This window comes from Athene cunicularia (genome assembly GCF_003259725.1).
Source record: "Athene cunicularia isolate RWA chromosome 2 unlocalized genomic scaffold, athCun1 chr2_part1, whole genome shotgun sequence".
In the NCBI taxonomy this organism is placed as follows: domain Eukaryota; kingdom Metazoa; phylum Chordata; class Aves; order Strigiformes; family Strigidae; genus Athene; species Athene cunicularia.
In genome coordinates this window covers 8682223-8700566 of record NW_020799095.1, presented here as the reverse complement: position 1 = coordinate 8700566, position 18344 = coordinate 8682223, and the positions used below count along the sequence as shown (strand labels likewise).

Sequence of the window (18344 nt, the reverse complement as noted above, 5' to 3'; positions counted from 1 at the left end):
TACTTTCTAGGTCTTGGAAAACAAATGACTTATGTGTAAAACTTAGGTTCTTGATTTTATTTTTTAAATTTTTTTTAATCATCTTCTGTTTCTTTCTAGGTTTAACTATAGATCAACACATCATCTTGCATCCCATGGGTTTTATGAATTTTTAAATTGGTTTGATGAAAGAGCATGGTATCCACTGGGAAGAATAGTAGGTGGAACTGTAAGTATTATAATAATAATAGATTAACTTTGCAGTAAATTGTGAGGTTTTTTTAACTTTCAATACAAGTTCTAAATTTATAAAAGTAGAATCTTAATAAAATATGCTTTTAATTGTCAAATGGCTGCAGAGGGAATAGCAAGATGTTTTTAATTTTTAGCTGCAGGAACTAAGACAGTAAGTCAGCTTTAGTCTTTATCCAACAGCGTACTGTGAACAAGAAATAGAGAACTGAGTTCTGCTTCCATACATATGAACTTCTAATAGTAATAAATAACAGTATTATGACTCCTGTAATTCTGGTACATGAAATGAAAAAAGAAAAATTTTTTTAAAAAAATCTAAATTTCTTAAGGCACAAGTTTTAATCCAGTGGCCTATGTTGAGTGTGTATAGAAAATGTTAGAATTTCACTGAAAAAAGACCATTTGACATTAAATCAGTGGGTCACCTGTATGAAACATCAGGAGTAGGTAGGATTGGTATCAGGAAGGGTGTACGAAGCAATATTATCAAATCAGAATACAAATATCATTCATTGATAGACTAGCTTTAGTAACACTAATACAGCCACATGTTACTTAATGTGTGGAAATGTATTAATACTTGTAAATTATAGTACATACCATTTAAATGCATTTATGAACTTTTTTGTAACAACTGGATTACCATTTGTTTTAGTATCTTAGAGATACTTCACTCATATGTAACATATATATGTGTTTTTTCTGTAACTGTCTTATATGAAGTAAAAACTTTTAGTAAATAGAATCAAAATGTTGGTTGCATACAATACTTTGCAAGTCACATGGTATATTATGTTATAATAGTTTATCTTGAAAACCAGCTTTCAAGGATATATGCAGGGGAACATTCTGTCATATGTTAATTCAATTTAGTACAAGACCCTTCTTAGCTTTCAGAAGAAACTAAGGCAGGTGAAGTACATATTAACTTTTCTAGTACATATTGATTTTTCTAATGTTGATAAATGCGGGAGGGTAGAATTCCTATTAAGAATATTTTAAAGTTCTCCGATATTCTGTGATGGGTTCAATAGATTTGTGTGAGTCTATGCTACCTTTCCTGGAGGACATCTTAATTCACTATTATCGAACTTTATTTTAATCCTTCATATCCAACATGTCTACAGATGTCTTGCAAATATATAATATTCAAATGACTGACTGTCAACTTTTCAACTTAAAATCTTGTTGATGCACATTTTCTTTCTTGATGGATAACAAGAAATGAGAGAGTGGCAATGGTATATTTTGGAAGAAAAGGCGTAGGGCTGGGAGATCTTTGGTTTCTTCTTGTCATGGTTTTTGGATTTGTTTTTGTCTTAAAGCTGTTAGCTGGCTTGAAATTTGCTTGCAGACTTCAGCTTCTGCTTCCAGACCTTAACGACATTCCTCTCATTATATGATAAATGTCAGGCAAGATAGGATATTATCTGTATGCTGCTTATTCAGTTACAAAATGGATTATATGTAATTGTTAGCGTTTGGATAAAATTTTAAAAACCTCTGATATTCAGTAGTGTTGTCAAAACATGATTAAAGTAGCATTAAAATAATTCCATTAGCTTTACCTTCTCACTGCTTATATCAGCTTAAGAAATGACTGTTTCATTGCAAATTATATGCAAATAAACCTACCGTGATCATTTTCTGCAATAACCTAGTGGGTTGGTGTTTTTTCTTTTCTCCTCCTTTTAGGTATACCCAGGACTGATGGTGACAGCAGGCCTTATACATTGGATTTTAAATATGCTTAACGTGACGGTCCATATAAGAGATGTATGCGTGTTCCTAGCACCAGTTTTTAGCGGCCTTACAGCTATTTCTACTTTCCTGCTCACCAGAGAACTGTGGAACCAGGGAGCAGGGCTTTTAGCTGCCTGTTTTATTGCCATAGTTCCAGGTTACATATCCCGATCAGTAGCAGGATCATTTGACAATGAAGGCATAGCTATTTTTGCACTGCAGTTCACATACTATTTATGGGTAAGTAATTGCTGAGTCTTTTGCTTTGGAAAGGTTTTTTGGTTCCTCCTCCAACCAAATGACTGATTTTTCTTAGAATCCATTGAATATTCGTATTTTCCTCCCTCTCATCCCTCTTCCCCTTGGCTCTTGATCAGGCAAGTGCTGAGAAGTCACATGATCGGAACCACTCCATAATCACGCTCTTCAGTTTGCTGTGTAAAGTACTGTTCAACTCAAGTATGTGTGTCCTATAGTAGTAATAATAATGATCGTAAGTCTGAATTTAAATCAAACAGAAGGGTTGTCCCTGTTTTTTGATTTGGAGGTATTAGAATTATACAAGCATCAAACTTCAGCCTCCTTATTTAGCTGGTGTAAAGCAGTGGACTCTGAATATAAAGTGCTTTGAATTGTCTTCTGGAGAAGCTTTTGACTGTATGGAGGGTCTGGGCTTTGACTTGACCGTCCAAATTAAATACCGAAAGCTGTCTAGAGCAAGATGCTAACACTGCTTAAAAGAAATTGTCTGATGCCTTCTAATTAACCTACTTGCTAGGGTGGCTTGTCTGTCACTCCTTAATCTGTATGTAGAATTTCATCTGTATGGCAGTGTTGTATGAAGTAGTTTAGGCAAGCTGGAGTTTTTATGGACTGTTGGATCTATTTTGGAAATACCACAAATAGCATAACTATATTGTTATTCAGCATGAGTACTGCAGGGTTTTTATATCTGGACTTAGAATAAACTGCAGCTGTAAAGGTGTATTGTGTTTGATAATAATAGAATCAACCTATGTTGTTTCTTTATAACAACTGAGACATGATAGCAGTTACCTGTTCTTATGGAACTCCTATTTAACTAAACTACATAGCGCAATAGTGCTTGAATGAACTCTTCTAGAATTATGTCTGAATCAAATATATTTTATAGATAACTTCCTAGCTTTATTTAATGTCAGGTTTTCATTCCTATTTTCCCACACCACAATCACCACCATTAGTTTTGGACAAAATCATACTCCTGGGCCAGTTTATGGATCCTCCTAAGCCTTTAGTAGTATCTGGATGCTCTCATTTACCTTAAGCAAGTTTTTCAAAATTACAGCTCTTTCATCTATAATTGCAGAGTTGGGTCTGATGCCAGTCAAAGTAAGCCATGGGTAGTCTACACTTAGAATTATAAAGTGGTCTAATGTCCTGGAGAAAGTAGCACAGAGGTGTTGCAACAACTGTTTTATCTCAGATCATGAAGTAGAGTGTTGCATTGCATCCTGTCTCTGCTTTAACTAGAGAGATATGTATAAGCGATTTTGTGTGTGACTGAATTGCACTTGTGGTTTGGTTTTATGGACATCAGTTCAGAAGCATACAAATACAACATGATACGTGCTAAAGAAGTGTACTAGACAGTTGTTTTGGGATGAAATTATGGAATATTGTCCAGTATTTGTTTGTAATTCATAAATACTTGGTTATTTTTGAAGGTGAAGTCTGTGAAAACTGGGTCGGTCTTTTGGACAATCTGCTGCTGTCTATCCTACTTTTACATGGTAAGCCTTTTTATATATAATGCCTAAAGTGTTTGAGTAGGGCTTACATAATCCATATGTTGACAAAGAACAGAAGAAGGGAGATTTTGATCTTTGTTGGAGCCATAATGTAAAATTGTTGCTTCATATTACTGTTAAAACCTTAAATAGATGAGTAAGAAGACAATAAATATATTGAAATTTAGTCTTTAAACACAATGAAAACGGGTTTTGGAAAAACTTAAGCATAATTTTACTTACAAATTTATCCTATGCTTTGAATAGTTGCTCTGATTCAGTGAGATTTTTGAGTTTGGTGCAGGTGAATTAAGGTGGAATTTTGATACTGTGTCTATGTGCCATTGTTATTAAAATGCTATAATAATATTTAAAATTTATGGAGAAAGTTACATTTATATAACTTTGAAAGCTATTTATTTGAGTATAATTATGTCATAAAGTAAAGCTTACCACCAGAACTGCTGAATGAATTCAATGTCAGATTAAACAATCATAAAGTCCCTTTTTATTCTTAATCTGTGAAAATGGAGGCTATTGCAGAGATGTTCCTAAGGGCTAACAAAAGGAAAAAACAGTAGTAAAATTGAGGAAATAAAAGTAATAGCTACATTGAGGGAATTGATTTCCTCCCTCCTCCATCTTCTGAAACCTTAGACTTGAAGAATTTTCCTGTATGAATCAGTCAAAGGTCCTTTTTACCCCTGACTGATAAACTTTTTTTTGTGGCTATATGAAACATAAATTAGCCTCAAAATAGCCAGTTTGGTGTCAGTTAAGATTGAGGTTGCAGATATTGCTTTTCTACAGTCAGGTAAGTAGACTTGCAAGGAAAATGAACTTATTAACTGTTTTGCATGCCTTAATTTAAAGTACAGGGTTAACTCAGAGGTTATCTGGATGCTGCCTAGATTTTCTCTAGCTTTAACGTTCACTGGGTTTTCTGTGAGATTTTTGCTCTTAATATAGCAAATAATAGCCCTGTATATGTTGCCAAAAGAGGATAGCTGTCTCCTGTTAATAGGACATTTATTTCCTCCATTGTTTCTCCTTCTTTTTGCCAAGTGATTAAATAAACAGCTACTTCTTTATACACCACATTGCTGTTTATATAGAATCACAGTGAAGCGATCCTGTAGGTTTGGTGCAGACTTACATGCAGTAAAAAGTCAGGCAAGTAAGTTTTTGAATTGTTATATCTGTATACCATAATCTTTTTTATATTGTGCCAGTTTATTGGCAAGATCCTCTAAAAGTGCTCTTCATAAATATGCAGATAAAAATATAATACTCTTGCAATCTTACTGCTGAAAAATCACACAATAACAAGTTCTTCTCATCTTAGTCCAACTAGTGTCTTTATCTGTGGGATTGTACAAGAGGGAGGGGATGTGATCTAGAGCGTCCATGGTGACACAACATATGGAGTCAATGTCGTCATCATCATGACATTCAGTCCTGGAATGTAAATTAATGTTTTTTCTTTTATTTTCCTTTTAAGTGCTGTCAGCTAGTGAAAGGTTAAGATTTGTCTGTAGCTTAGCCTCAATGATTAGATGATAGAATTTCATTGCTTACAGAGTGTACCTGCTTCATCTCTGGTGGTGGCTTTCCATGTACCTTATTTCCCTTTGGGAAAGAGTTTTGTTAAGATGCCCTTCTAGACATTTTGCTTAGGTAAATTTTTAGGACAAATAATAATTCTACTATTTCTTATATAGTATTCATTTGTCGTTTTCTGATGGATTTAGTTGTGTTTTCAGTGTAAGTTGAAAATCACAATTTTGAGCTAGTAAGAGTCAGTCCTTGTGTGGGTAGTTTAGGCAACAGATCCTTGAAAGAGGAACATACACTGCATGGACTGACAGAAATCTTTCTTGATAACTAATTCTGCTTAAAATACATACCTAACGCACTGTGGTAATTTGACTCATCGCATTGCATTCCATAAGGAGGCTTTTTTTCTTTGCATTTATATTTTTAGCATTTATTTGACTTCAGCAACTTCTGCTTCGGATAGTTGTTTATGACGCGGAGGTAAAGTAAAACAAAGCTTTACATTGAAGCAATCATTTTAGAAGTAATAGCATGTTTTCACTCTTTTTGCCAGTCTGTGAGGATACCTCAGTTTTGTTTAAAAAGTTCCACAGTGCGTCTTCAGTGCTTAGATTTAGTTTAATATTTTGATATTAGAGGTGCAAGTCTCTTGTCTGTATAAACGGTCTGCTACCTGCATCATTCAAACCTTTCCCAAAATATGACAGTGTCCTAATTGCACATTTGTTCTTAGTCTGTTTTGTCTTACTTGTCTTCATATAATAATTTCTCCCATTAAATAAACTTGCCTGTGTAAGCCATGATACTTCATGCTAGTAATTTGGAAATAGGATCATGATAATCTGAAACGTGTTTCTAGAAAACTTAGAAGATTTCTGTACTACTTGTTTCATGTTGTCTGAATTGGTTACCCCAAGTTTTGAAAACGCTGGGATTTGTAGTATAAGTATCAAAAAACAGTAGTACTTGGCCTCGTCCTTATTTTAGAATCTGTTCTACAGAACATAGTCATTTGGGTTTCTTTTTGGATTCTAGGGCTTTAAAAACATGAATCTAAGCCCTAAAGTACAATTAAAGTGAAAACCACATTAGCTACTGCATTCTAAAAAGGAAGATCTAGGGTAGGCATGGTGCATATGGGAGAAGTCTAAACTGTAATTTGGTAAGAGGACATGTGTTAAAATACAGATTGTCTAGTCAACATTAGCCCTTCTAAATATGTTAGAAATTTAGATAACACATTGTAATGATCACTCATTAAATCTTTCTCTAAACCAGCCACCAGTGATACGTTGATAACATTGTAGTGTTTCAGTTCTAAGTACACCATACAGATGCTGTTTTGCTACAGGTCTGCAATATCCATGATACTGTTGTACACCATTCCATGGTGCTCAGCCCTGCTTCCCTCCATGTCCATCCCTTTCCTTTTGGTATTTTCCTTACACTGCAACCTGCACTGGCTGCTTTGCTCCAGGAATTCTGCTCCCAGAGGTGTACTTTGCTTCCTTTCCCCTCTCTGTCCAGAAATACTCTTCTCTGTCCCCAGCAAAAGGTGCAGAGCATGGTGCTAAATTTGCATGTCAAAGGAACATAGGGTCCTACATGGGAGTTGTACTGCTGCCTTGTGCTGCAGCCTTCACCATAGGAAAAAGCCCCCAGCATCTCATTCTTGTTTGCCAGCCTGACCAAAATAGCTAGGGAGGAGGAGGAGATACGGGAAGGACAACCTTGAAAATCCACCAGCCCATTTCAAAACTCTTTGATATGTAGGGGTTTGGTTGGGTTTTTTTCTTTTTTGATAATAAATGTTGAGAAGGATTCTGATGGCATTACTGTTGTTGGGGTTTGTGTTTACTTGTTAGACTTATCAGGATGTATAAATTCAACATTGACTATCCTAAGAATTTGCAGATATTTTTAGATCTATTTCCTATTCCATTTGTCATAGGTTTCTGCTTGGGGTGGTTATGTTTTCATCATCAACCTTATTCCACTGCATGTGTTTGTTCTGTTGCTGATGCAGAGATACAGCAGGAGGGTTTACATCGGTAAGTTTTGTTCATTGAATGGTCATTATCAAATGCTTAATCATGAGATATGAAATTAATTATACTGAGTATTTTGTATCAAATGAGAATTAAGTAATTGTATATCAGGTTGCATTTTTAAAATTTGATTACTGATTATAGTCAGTCATTCTCTACAACGTGGAAATAAGGAGTCTAAACAGTCACGCTTCCGAATTTCATATATGTAGCTTCTAATTAATTTTCTCTTTTCTAGTGCAATGAAAAAAACATAATTGGATGGTTTGATATTTGTAGAATCCTTTTAATATATTTATATATATATATTATGTATGTGTCTGTAATAACATTTAATTTTTTTGCCTTTTACCAGTATGTTAAACAATTGCTATTTTTAAAAGTTGAGCAGTAGAAATTATGCAAACATACGGTATATTGTGACATATGTGAGAAAAGACGAAAGGAATTTTAAGCAGCCATGCATGTTTTATATAACCTAGGCTAAAAAGTCACGTAAGAGTCTGTCCACTCCTTCTTAAGATTTTATTGGGTCAATGGGTCAGCCTTCCTTTCAGTTGCAGGAATGTGTGAATAGTGATCTTAGGAGACTAACTTTTTACTTGATTTGCATGACATTTAAACACTCTGTAAACTGCTTTTACAGAGACTTTATAATTTAAATCAGTTGCCCGTGGTGTAGGTGTGTGGATGAAATAAATAATAAGCAATTCAAAGCTCTATGAGTTAGCTAGAACATTTTGACTCCCTAGTGTGAAATCTTTACAATAAATAGTTTGAGAACATGATATGACTTTAAGTGTAAAATCGCAGGACGTTTCATATTTGTAAATATATTTTTGTTACCCATTTTGATACTGTTTTATCTTTGTATTTTTAATTATTATGATTCTTTTTTTAGTGCCTGCTAGAGAAATTACTGTATTTACATATATATTTTTGAACCGTTATATACTATAAGAATTACTCAATTTACTCATCTTCAGATTTGTATTTTTATTACCAAAGCTATAAATATTAGTATCACGCTTCTTTGTTAATCTGTTTATGTAATTCAGAAATGGAAATATATTTTTTTTTTAAGGAAAAAAAAAAGCTCTAGCCCATCTTTAATTTTTAATGTTAGTACTACTTCTTCATTAACTACTACTTCATAACTTAAGGGGAAAGTAATTTATTTGTTTTGCTTTAAAAATTGTTTTGTTGAGTATTTTTATTTTCAAATTTCTTTGAGTTAGGCAAGAGAAAATTAGATTTACTAATTATAAAATCCTGAAGCAATGTGGTAACCAGAAACAATAAAGAATGAGCACTCTTGCTTTTTCAGGTTTCAATGAACTAGTCTTTGAACTCGTCTGGGGAAAATATTACTTCAGGTTCATCTGAATTAAAGGCTTTGGCAGACGTTTGTTTTGCAAATAGCTACAGTGTTTTGAGATGTTATTGCCCTTCAGCTGTGAGGGAGATGTACTTCAGCAGAGTTGTCAGAATGAAAATGTGATTGCTGCTCTCCTGTTCCATTGAAACCACTGGCTTAATTTAAGCTTTCATGGGAAGCCTTACACAGAGAAGTCTGTACATCTCGCATTGTTAGTATGTGTTTTCTAGGATTGTTTAACAGGATGTTTTTGTAAAACAGGTAAGAATGTTCAAGTACTTCTGAGAGGAAATTCAAGTGTGCTTCACTCCCAAACTATTCAGATACAGAGAAGAGATTGCAAAAGCTCATTGAAACAGCAAGAATAAAGATATTCTTGGAGTTTCTGTGATAGTCAATTGCTAATGTGCCTTCAGCAGTCTTATAAGTCTCAAAATTAACTACCAATGTGTGCAGCTAAAACTTTTGTAAACTGTTGTGAGCTGAGAGTAGCTAGTAAAATTTGCATCCGTTTTACCATTACCAAGAATTTGGGGGGTTTTAATCTCTAGATCAGTTGCTTAATTATATTTTAAACTATCATAAGCCTAACTTTTGTAATAGATGAATGATTAATCTAACATCATAACAACTGTAGAGAACAATATTTGGCAGCACCAAAGTTTTATAAAATAGTGGTGATTTCCTGGTATGTATTTTTCATATGGGTGTTCATACACCAAAGAAAAGCTTAATAGGACATCATCTGATGTATCTGGCAGTGTAATTCAGAATCATTTAATGAGAAAAAATTTCCCAGAGCATTAACTTTTTGCCAATTTTAAAATATTTTATGACTTGCAGGTAGATGAATTTATCAGCCAGATAGTTTCCTACCCACTTGGCATCAATGGTGATCATGCTACCTACATTCAAAAGCTTATGCTGTGCTCTTTTTTTCTTTTTTTTTTTTCTTGACAGTGGTCAGTATCTTTCATTCAGATATTACTAGCTTAATTAAGAACAAGTGCTTTGAATTCCAGTGTATTAGCAGCACTTGTATAGGTAAATAACCTTTGTATTCAGATACACGAACCATTGGTATTATTTTCTATTATTGTATCTGTAATTTCTCTTGTAGTTTATCATATGTTTAAAAAATAAACGGGTTTACATTTGGAAAGGTACCAATATAGATTTAAGTCATGCTTGTACGCTTAAGAGACTTGGTAATTTACACTTCAATTTGGTGGTTTTTTTCTGTGCAATATTTCTGTTTACTTTTCAGAATATTTAATAACAAAACACTTAAGGATCTTGTAGAATTTAAAACTTCAATAATTCCTTGTTTTATGTCTTTTTATATGATTTTTTTAAATGATAAAATGATTTTATTTAAATAGTGAACAGGTATATATTTATGTCAACTACTTCAGTATTCCAAAACCTCAGATGATGAGTGTTTATTTCTGGTGATTATAATCTATTAATTGAAGATATGTGGTCAAGTATTTGATCATACTCTCTGGAGAAGTTTTTCAGTAGGTTCTTTTTGTGTTTGTGCAGTGTACAGCAACTAAAATGGTTTGTAAATTGAGTTTATCCACAGCAGGTCAGAATGTTTTGGTCTTGATCTAGTCAAAGTTATAACCATGAGAATAGCTTGCCAGAATCAAAATTAACTTTTTGTTTTTGAAAAGCCTGTACAAACAGTAGAATGTAAAGGAGCGTGGAAAGTTTGTGATGGTGACACCATGATTTATCTAAGTTTCTAGAAAAATTGCGTTACTGTGTAAATTGCCAGGTTTTTTTCAATACCAGGCAGACATGTGATAGCTGTTTGAAAGAAGTGGGAGTAATAGATTGGGGGGGGGAAGTGGGCATAGACAGTATAGCAGTTTCAGGACTAGGCTTAAAAATTATGACTTAGAATGGTCTAACAAATGTGAAATGTAGTGATTTATGCCAATTATTGAAATTCCACAGGATGGCAGTGTTGTAACACTTTCATGGTACAGTAAATGATTTATGTTGTAGCGAATTCTTGAAAAATTGAGCTTCCTACAGCAAAAAAAATATATTTCAGTGATATAAGAGGGCATAGGTCAGTAGCTCGGCCAAGTAGTGCAATACAGATGCTTGAAAGAATATACCAGAGAAGACAGCAAGTAGTTGGAAGTGTCATCACAGCCACTTCTGTGACTTTTGGAAAGCATACAGTACCCTGGAAGCATAATCCCCCAGTGAGACCACACAGATGCTATGGAAACAATAACACTGGTAAATGACGTGCTCCCCAAACCTGTTCTTACAGAGGTTAGCAAAGGATTGTATGAGAACAGGGAGCTCTTCATAAGATCAAGTCCGTAACAAAGAGATTGGTTTACGATTTGTAGGAGTGTTTAAAAATCTGGAAGGTGGATTATTGCTGTTTGCCACTGAAGGAACAAAACTTCATTTGGACTTTAAGTTTGCTGGTTACTTCAAATGTAATCAGACTCATGGCTATTCACAGTTGGTATTTCTCTCTTCCCCTCTCCACCTTGAAATACTGAGGACCAAAACCCTGTCAAAATAAATTGTATTAATCTTAGTGCATACATAGTAATTATGCATGTTATTAATACAAATATTAATTATGATTTTGGCTTCTACTTTCGGGGGGGGGGGGGGGGGGGGGGGGGGGGGGGGGTGGTCTGAGTCCCCATGGCTGATACATATCCATTAATACATATGCTTAATATTAATTTCTAATTCTGTTGCTTTTCAGTTTCTTGGCATGCCTCTTCTCTTGTGTTTAAAAAAAAGAACAAGCATACCTCGTTGCATTTTCTAAATAGGTAGCAGGCTCTTAAATGTTAGGCTTTTGAGGTCTGGTCCCTTCAACTTCATACAGAAAGCTTCTTTTGTCATTTCTTATGAGAGCTCTTCCACCACTCATGATGCATGAAAACAAGATGGAAAAACTATTCCCAAGCTAGAACATCTGCAGTAGATGGATTACTTCCCTAGGAGGAGGAAAAACAGTGCGATTAGGAACAACAATACTTTGCTATTTCCTCTAAAATTGGGTGCAGAAGGCAGGTTTATTCTAATTGAAGGAGGAAAAAGTAACGAGGATGACTGAAATGTCACTGAAGTTGGCGAGAGGATGGACTATTATGGAACTGACGCTTTTTGAAATGCATGTGTTAATTTTCTTCCCACCTTTCTCTTCCTCCCCTATCCTCACTCTTTTTTTCCTAGCATATAGCACTTTCTACATCGTGGGGTTAATATTATCAATGCAGATACCTTTTGTGGGATTTCAGCCAATTAGAACAAGTGAACACATGGCAGCTGCAGGTAAGAAAATTAAATGTCTTCTTCCAAACAGTCTGCTTAGCACAAGAAAACCTCAAACCCTTGTGGCTTTCTTTCCTTGTGTTAGAAAAAACACATACTAAGAAAGTAAATTATTAAAGAAAAAGAGGTACAATTTAGTGTCTGTAGTGAAGTTTGCTTTTCAGTTGACACATTATCCTTCTTTGTGTGAGCTGGAGGTAAAATGCCTCCATAACACTGGATCAGTTACACATTCTGACAAGCACTTATTTTACACGTTGATAATCTCTACTGTTTTGCAATATAATGTTGCCTTCAAGTCTCATACAATTGAAACATTCCTTATTGGTAAATGCAGTTTTTACTGAGCAGTTGGTTTTAGAGTTGATCGTCTTCTGTAATTTTTCAAAGTGGTTTAAATACAGATGACTTAAATTCCTAATCAGGAGTCTGATTTTTTTAAATAACTGATTTCAATCTCATTTGATTCTCCTTATTTCTTTAAAGTAAGTTGATTTTTCAGTAGTTGTTAAATCAGACATTTTGATTTCTTGACAGCAATAACCTCTTACTAAGACTGATAGGTTTATATTTAACTGCATACACTGTGTGATACAGTTCAGTTTGTTAGATTCCTCAGGTTTTTTATTATGTGTAGTCACTTGCCAAGGTTTATTTGCGACAGCAATCTGAATATAGTTAAAATTTACCAGAAAAATACTTCTAAAAATTGAGATTTTTTTTTTCTTTCAACAATCTGAATACAATAGAAAGAGTAAAGATTATTGAACCACATTTTGCCTCTGAAGAAATTTATTTAGTGAACAGAGTTTGTGTGTCTCTATAGGTGTTCAGAACTAGTGAATTCCAACACTGTACTCCTCCAATTTATTGTTAAATTGAAGAAAGACCATATACTTGAGTTCTGTTTTCTTCTTCTGCCAGCTACCAGTGAATTTTCACTTTTGAATGGACTAAATGTTGGATTGATCTGATCCTATACATTGAAATGAATAACAACAGAAATATCACATCCAAGTTCTGGTTAATGTTAAATTCTGAATGGCCTTTCCGAGGATGTGGGGTGCTTACCCAGTGAATTCTGGTGTTTCAACACTAGCTTTATATAATTCAGTTGTCTGTATCATTTAATGCCTGTTTGGTTTGTGTTTTTCTCATAAATCCTCCTGGTTTGCTCAGTAGCTTCATTTCCATATATTTCCATGTTAGCCTTGTTTGTGTGTTGCCTGGGGTCTATGTCAATTTTTCAGCAGGTTGAGGTATGTTTTTGTCATAATCAATGCAGTCTAGTTTTCAGGTGATCCTCTCCCTTATCCCCAATGTAATTTGGGAGCAAAGAGGTGGTGGCTGTTGGAGCTCTTGGTATAATAAGCAAAGAATGTTTCCAAGAGTATTTTCTCTCATTGCAAGTTTCTATCATTGCAAGAAAGTATCATCCCTGTGAAGTATTAAAGGCTATTTGTCAGAAAGTGATTTTATATTAATTTTTAGATGTAAGGGTGTATCTTACATTTATTTTTCTAATTCAAATCTAGCCAAAGTATGACAATTGCTTTAACAGCTGTTACTGCTTTTGAACATTTAACAAAAACTTTCCCCTTTCTTTAGGTGTTTTTGCACTGCTGCAGGCGTATGCATTTTTGCAGTATCTGAGAGACAGGTTAACAAAGCAAGAATTTCAAACATTGTTCTTCTTGGGTGTCTCGCTAGCTGCTGGTATTGTATTCCTGAGCGTCATCTATTTGACATACACAGGTAAATACATGTGAAACTAGTTTACTTTTGGAGCAGGTAAACCAGATGAACATTTGTTTTAGTCTAAAGTAGTTGTTGGCAGTGCTGCAACAAACCAAAGATAGTCTATATTTCTGTGTGTTGGAATTCAGTATGATTTCTGGACTGCAAGAAAAAAAAAAACAAACCACACTTTGTAGCATCATTCCAGTATTTTATCCACAATCCACCTAATGATGTAAGAAGTCAGACTGGCTGAGGAGCATGCCTACAGCCAAAGCCTATTACATATAGCTAATCTATTCTGAATAGCGTTGATAGGTCAAGGTCAGATTGCTTGCTTCCTGAAATCCTTGAATCTGATTTCTGTATCACTGGAATTCATCTGTAAGTTCTACTTTACTGCTGTGGTTCGGCCTCCAATCTTCAAGGCAGTTCTATGCAATGTTCCAAGAACAAGCTTGTCTTTGCTTTATTGTCATCCCCAGCCTCACTGCCATCTTCTGATTCCATTATATATCTGGTGATCTAATACTATACTTCTTTACTCCGATGAAGAAAAAGCATTCTTATTTTCCTAGCTAAATATGTGTTACCCATGCAAAAATTGACTTCTGCTTGGTTTAAATTGCATGATCTTAATATTATATCTCAAATACAGTTCTGTTTTGTCAGAGTTTTATTTTTTGGGGAAAAAGAAAATAACCTTTCCTGCAATGTAACCCATTTTTATTTGAACTGACTTCTTTCTTGTACTTCTTTTTATCAATGTTTCTGGTGTAATTTTTTTTTTTTTTTGGTATCAGTTGTTTAACGTTTTGGACTAATAGCAGTTTTCTTTTTGTTAATGACTATATCATTATTCAAAAAGAAAACTTAGCACCTCTATTTATTTTAAAGTCTTCTAAAACTTGATGGTTTATGATTTATTTTTCATTATGTATGAGCAGGTCCTACTAATACTTAGCAAAAATTTTCAGAGTCATATAAAAAAAAAATTCAACTTCTAATCTCAGTGTGCGGCAAAATATGTCTTCCGTCGCACTTCTTAAGAAGTGTTGATTTCAACTTCTGAAATTCACTGATCGGTATCACTGCTTCACCAGACAGAACAAACCTCATTCCATCAGCTTCTGGTATGCTGTGTGATCTGAGCTTCAGACTGTCTCACAGCACTCTGATCCTTCTCTATTTTTCTTAATAAACCTCTTGCAGAAGTGTGCCCACATCTGGACCGTGTATCCCAGGTGCAGCACCTGGAAGAAGGGGTTTGAGGTTCTGGATTGAAGTCCTGCCTGCCATAAGGCATGTCAGCCACTCTTTTCAATTTAGCATGGTTCACTGTTTTGGCCTCAGGGATATTTTTATAGTTTACTAACGACCAGCTGGACCCCAATCCACTGAGTACTACTTTGAGCTTGTCAAGACAGCCAATTTTCAATCCATCAAATGGTCTGTTTTTTCAGCCCATTATTCCTCATTATAAATGAGAAATGAGGAAAATGGTTCAAAAATCATTTAATAATGTATTTCAGGAGACTGTGCTCTGTGATCTTTTCAGGGATTCAGGTCTGTAGTTTCCTGCATATTTCTTCTTGTCTTTCCTAGAGGTGTAGCATTAGCCATTTTGCAGGCACCAGGGGCCTCCCTTATCACCCTGATGAAGATGGTGGGTAGTTAACACAGGGGCCAACTCTTTCAGCACCCTCAGGTGAATGCCAGCTAATCTGGTTTGGATCGTCCAGAGAACACCATAACGGGCAGTTCCCCATCTGCTGGCAGCTCCTCTGCTTGTGCAGGCAGTGGTTTGGGAAGAAGCTTTGCATCTGAAGACTTGAAGGGAAAAGTATGTCTTGTTGAACATTAACCACAATATTTAAATGTCTAAACTAGATACTAAACTAAAATCTTCAGTCAGATTATACTAATTTTAAATATCAGATAGAGGGAAAACTTACTGGGTCATGCACAGAGACTTGGGTAATAAATACAAGGATCTAACTTTCTCTTCATCTTGTTTGTATCTGTCTTCAGAGGGAGCTGAAACAGTGGCAAAAAATGTGGAAATAAAATCTAAGAATCATCTTACTAATAACTTAATAATTTTTATCTTTCATCTGATAATGATACTGTTCCTTTTCATCTTATGATATTCGAGTATCTAAAGGCTTTGTTTAAAAAAGATAATGTGGAAAGCTTATCAGCGTGTCTAGTAGCAGCTTTTATATGCCATGTCACATGCAGAAGCATCGGTAGAGAAACAGTAGGAAACTAGCGTTTTGCTGAGCATTAGTGTTTTAGTTATAGATTGAGGGAGAGCTGAGCACGCACACGACCAATGTGATCAAGCAATGCCCGTTTATTACAACTAAGAAAGCCTTTTTATAATGTTCTCCTGCACATATGAGTAACATGCAGTACAAGACCTCAGGATTGGACAGTTAACTTAGCCCGCGCTTTAAACCTTCTTACAATTCGATAAAAAGTGCCACATCAGCCTTGCCAGGCTTCTTGCCTTGAGTAACTTCCTCTTCCATCCCAAACTCTTCTGGGGGTTGTTTGTCTCATCGAGTTTCTCCCCCCTCATTCAGGGTCACATCCTTATCGCATTCTTGTTCATCTGAGGCTCTTACCAGTCTTGTTCTCACACAGGATTGCTCACATGGCCATTCTCTCCCAGAAAGTCCTCTAGAATCCCAACAATAGATATTCGCAGTGTCCTGCTCAGGCATTTCAGGAAAATACTTTCTTACCAAATATGTTTTCTTTTTCTTACACTTCTTTAGGGAGTATAGGTTCCTATGTGTCATAATGTTTTATTTTATTTGTTATTGCATTGCTTTGACTTTGGAGGTGTGCACATCTTGATACACATTGATACACTTGATGAGTACAATGTGATCCTGTCAGAGTGTGCTCTTCTGAAAGTAGCTTCATGGTTGGTAGACTTTATAGCCTGTCTAATGCAGTAGGTCTGGTTCACATATATTACAAGTTCAGTGAAATTTCTTTGGGTTTGTGCTAAAATTTGAGGGAGTAGAAAAATTATTGCATTTAAATACCTAGGTGGCAAGATGTAGTTTTTTTTCTCCCCTTCTCTTTTTCAGGTTATATTGCTCCTTGGAGTGGCAGATTTTATTCATTGTGGGACACTGGGTAAGTAAGCATGAAGGATGTAAAGGTTTTAGATATCAGTAGCATTCTACTGAAAACTAACAACCTTTTGCACTCCTCATCTTCAAATCCATTTAGTATTTCAGTCAAGGAGAATCTGGTGGGCTTTAATCAGTTATCTAAAGAGAACATTTGTACTCACTATTTCATGATCTTTGCAACCATTTCACTAATTAGTCTATTAAAATTCTTGCTGCTTTGGAAGTTGTTGAATATGTAATGGTATGGTTTTTTTCTAGATGAAATTGTAGTGCTTCTCAACATAAAATAACCAAAACCCGTACGAACACTTGAGGATGCGCTTAAAAATTACTAAGAGCCTTAAACTTGGGCTATTTTCATTGTGCAACATTGTATGAAATGAAGATGTTGCACTTGTCTTGTGTGTTGCCTGTTTATTATGTTCATACATCTGGTTTGTGTATACAGATGTCTACTCAACAATTCTGGTTTATTCGTGTGTGTTTTCACAGGTAAAAACCTGTGCTAATTAATCTTTTGTTTTAGTTAACCTTTAAAATTGCAATGTTGGATTCTTTAGCCAGCTACGAGAACAGGAATAAAGCCAAAGATATTTTCTCAGATAAATGTGTTTAAGGTGAAATTCAATTGGTAGATTTTTTTTAAGATTAAAACCAGAGATAGGAGAACTTCAGACTTTTGCTGTTCAGCTTTTTTCAGGCTCCAAAGTCCAGCTCATACAGGATTCTGTACCAACTCTGTAATAAATGTGGTAGAATAGATCTCAGTAAAGAAGCCTCAGCTTTATTTGAAGAACATAGAGATGTTCCTTGCCTACGAATGCAGTGGTCTATATATATATATATATATATATATACACACAAAGCATTAAACTTTTGAGGGCTTGTCTACATTAGAAAATCGTATTGTGTTAAAGCACACAATGGGGTTTTGAATGAGAACTGGATCTCAGTGAAGAAAAGGACATATGATTCTATGATATGTTTGATACCTCACTGATCGGTCATGTAGCACCCCAGATTAGGTCTGTATGTATAGCTGTCTTTAATATAGAACACAGTTCTGTCCTTGTCTGCACTGAGTGTTTGACATGTTGTTTCGTTGATATGTATTTCCAAGTGTAGACAAGGCCTGATTTTTTTTGGCATCTAAAAGAATGTGGGGGCATCAGTAACTGGTCTGGTATTTAATATTGGGACTTTCTATACTAAGAAAACAAAGGTATTCTGTGTAGAAGAGTTTTCAAAACGGTGTTGAAAATCTAGGGGACTTATTAGCATGGATGATTATCTCTTTGATATGTAATAGCTTCCATAGCTGCGTGTTTTCATTTTGATGAATTTGTCTTCGTATTTAGCCAAAACATCCATAATTTTCATTCTTTTAATTAGTATGGAAATA

At 35.0% G+C, this 18344-nt stretch overlaps 1 protein-coding gene across 1 annotated transcript in view; it reads left to right on the top strand.

The window, feature by feature from the left end:
- Positions 1-18344, top strand: part of STT3B (STT3B, catalytic subunit of the oligosaccharyltransferase complex) — a 32513-nt gene that overhangs the window by 1682 nt on the left and 12487 nt on the right. The window contains exons 2-8 of the mRNA XM_026843654.1: positions 100-208; positions 1930-2217; positions 3684-3749; positions 7255-7354; positions 11955-12053; positions 13662-13808; positions 16895-16943. Coding sequence (XP_026699455.1) covers positions 1945-2217; positions 3684-3749; positions 7255-7354; positions 11955-12053; positions 13662-13808; positions 16895-16943 — 734 coding nt within the window. The 5' untranslated portion in view covers positions 100-208; positions 1930-1944. The remainder of the gene's footprint in view (positions 1-99; positions 209-1929; positions 2218-3683; positions 3750-7254; positions 7355-11954; positions 12054-13661; positions 13809-16894; positions 16944-18344) is intronic.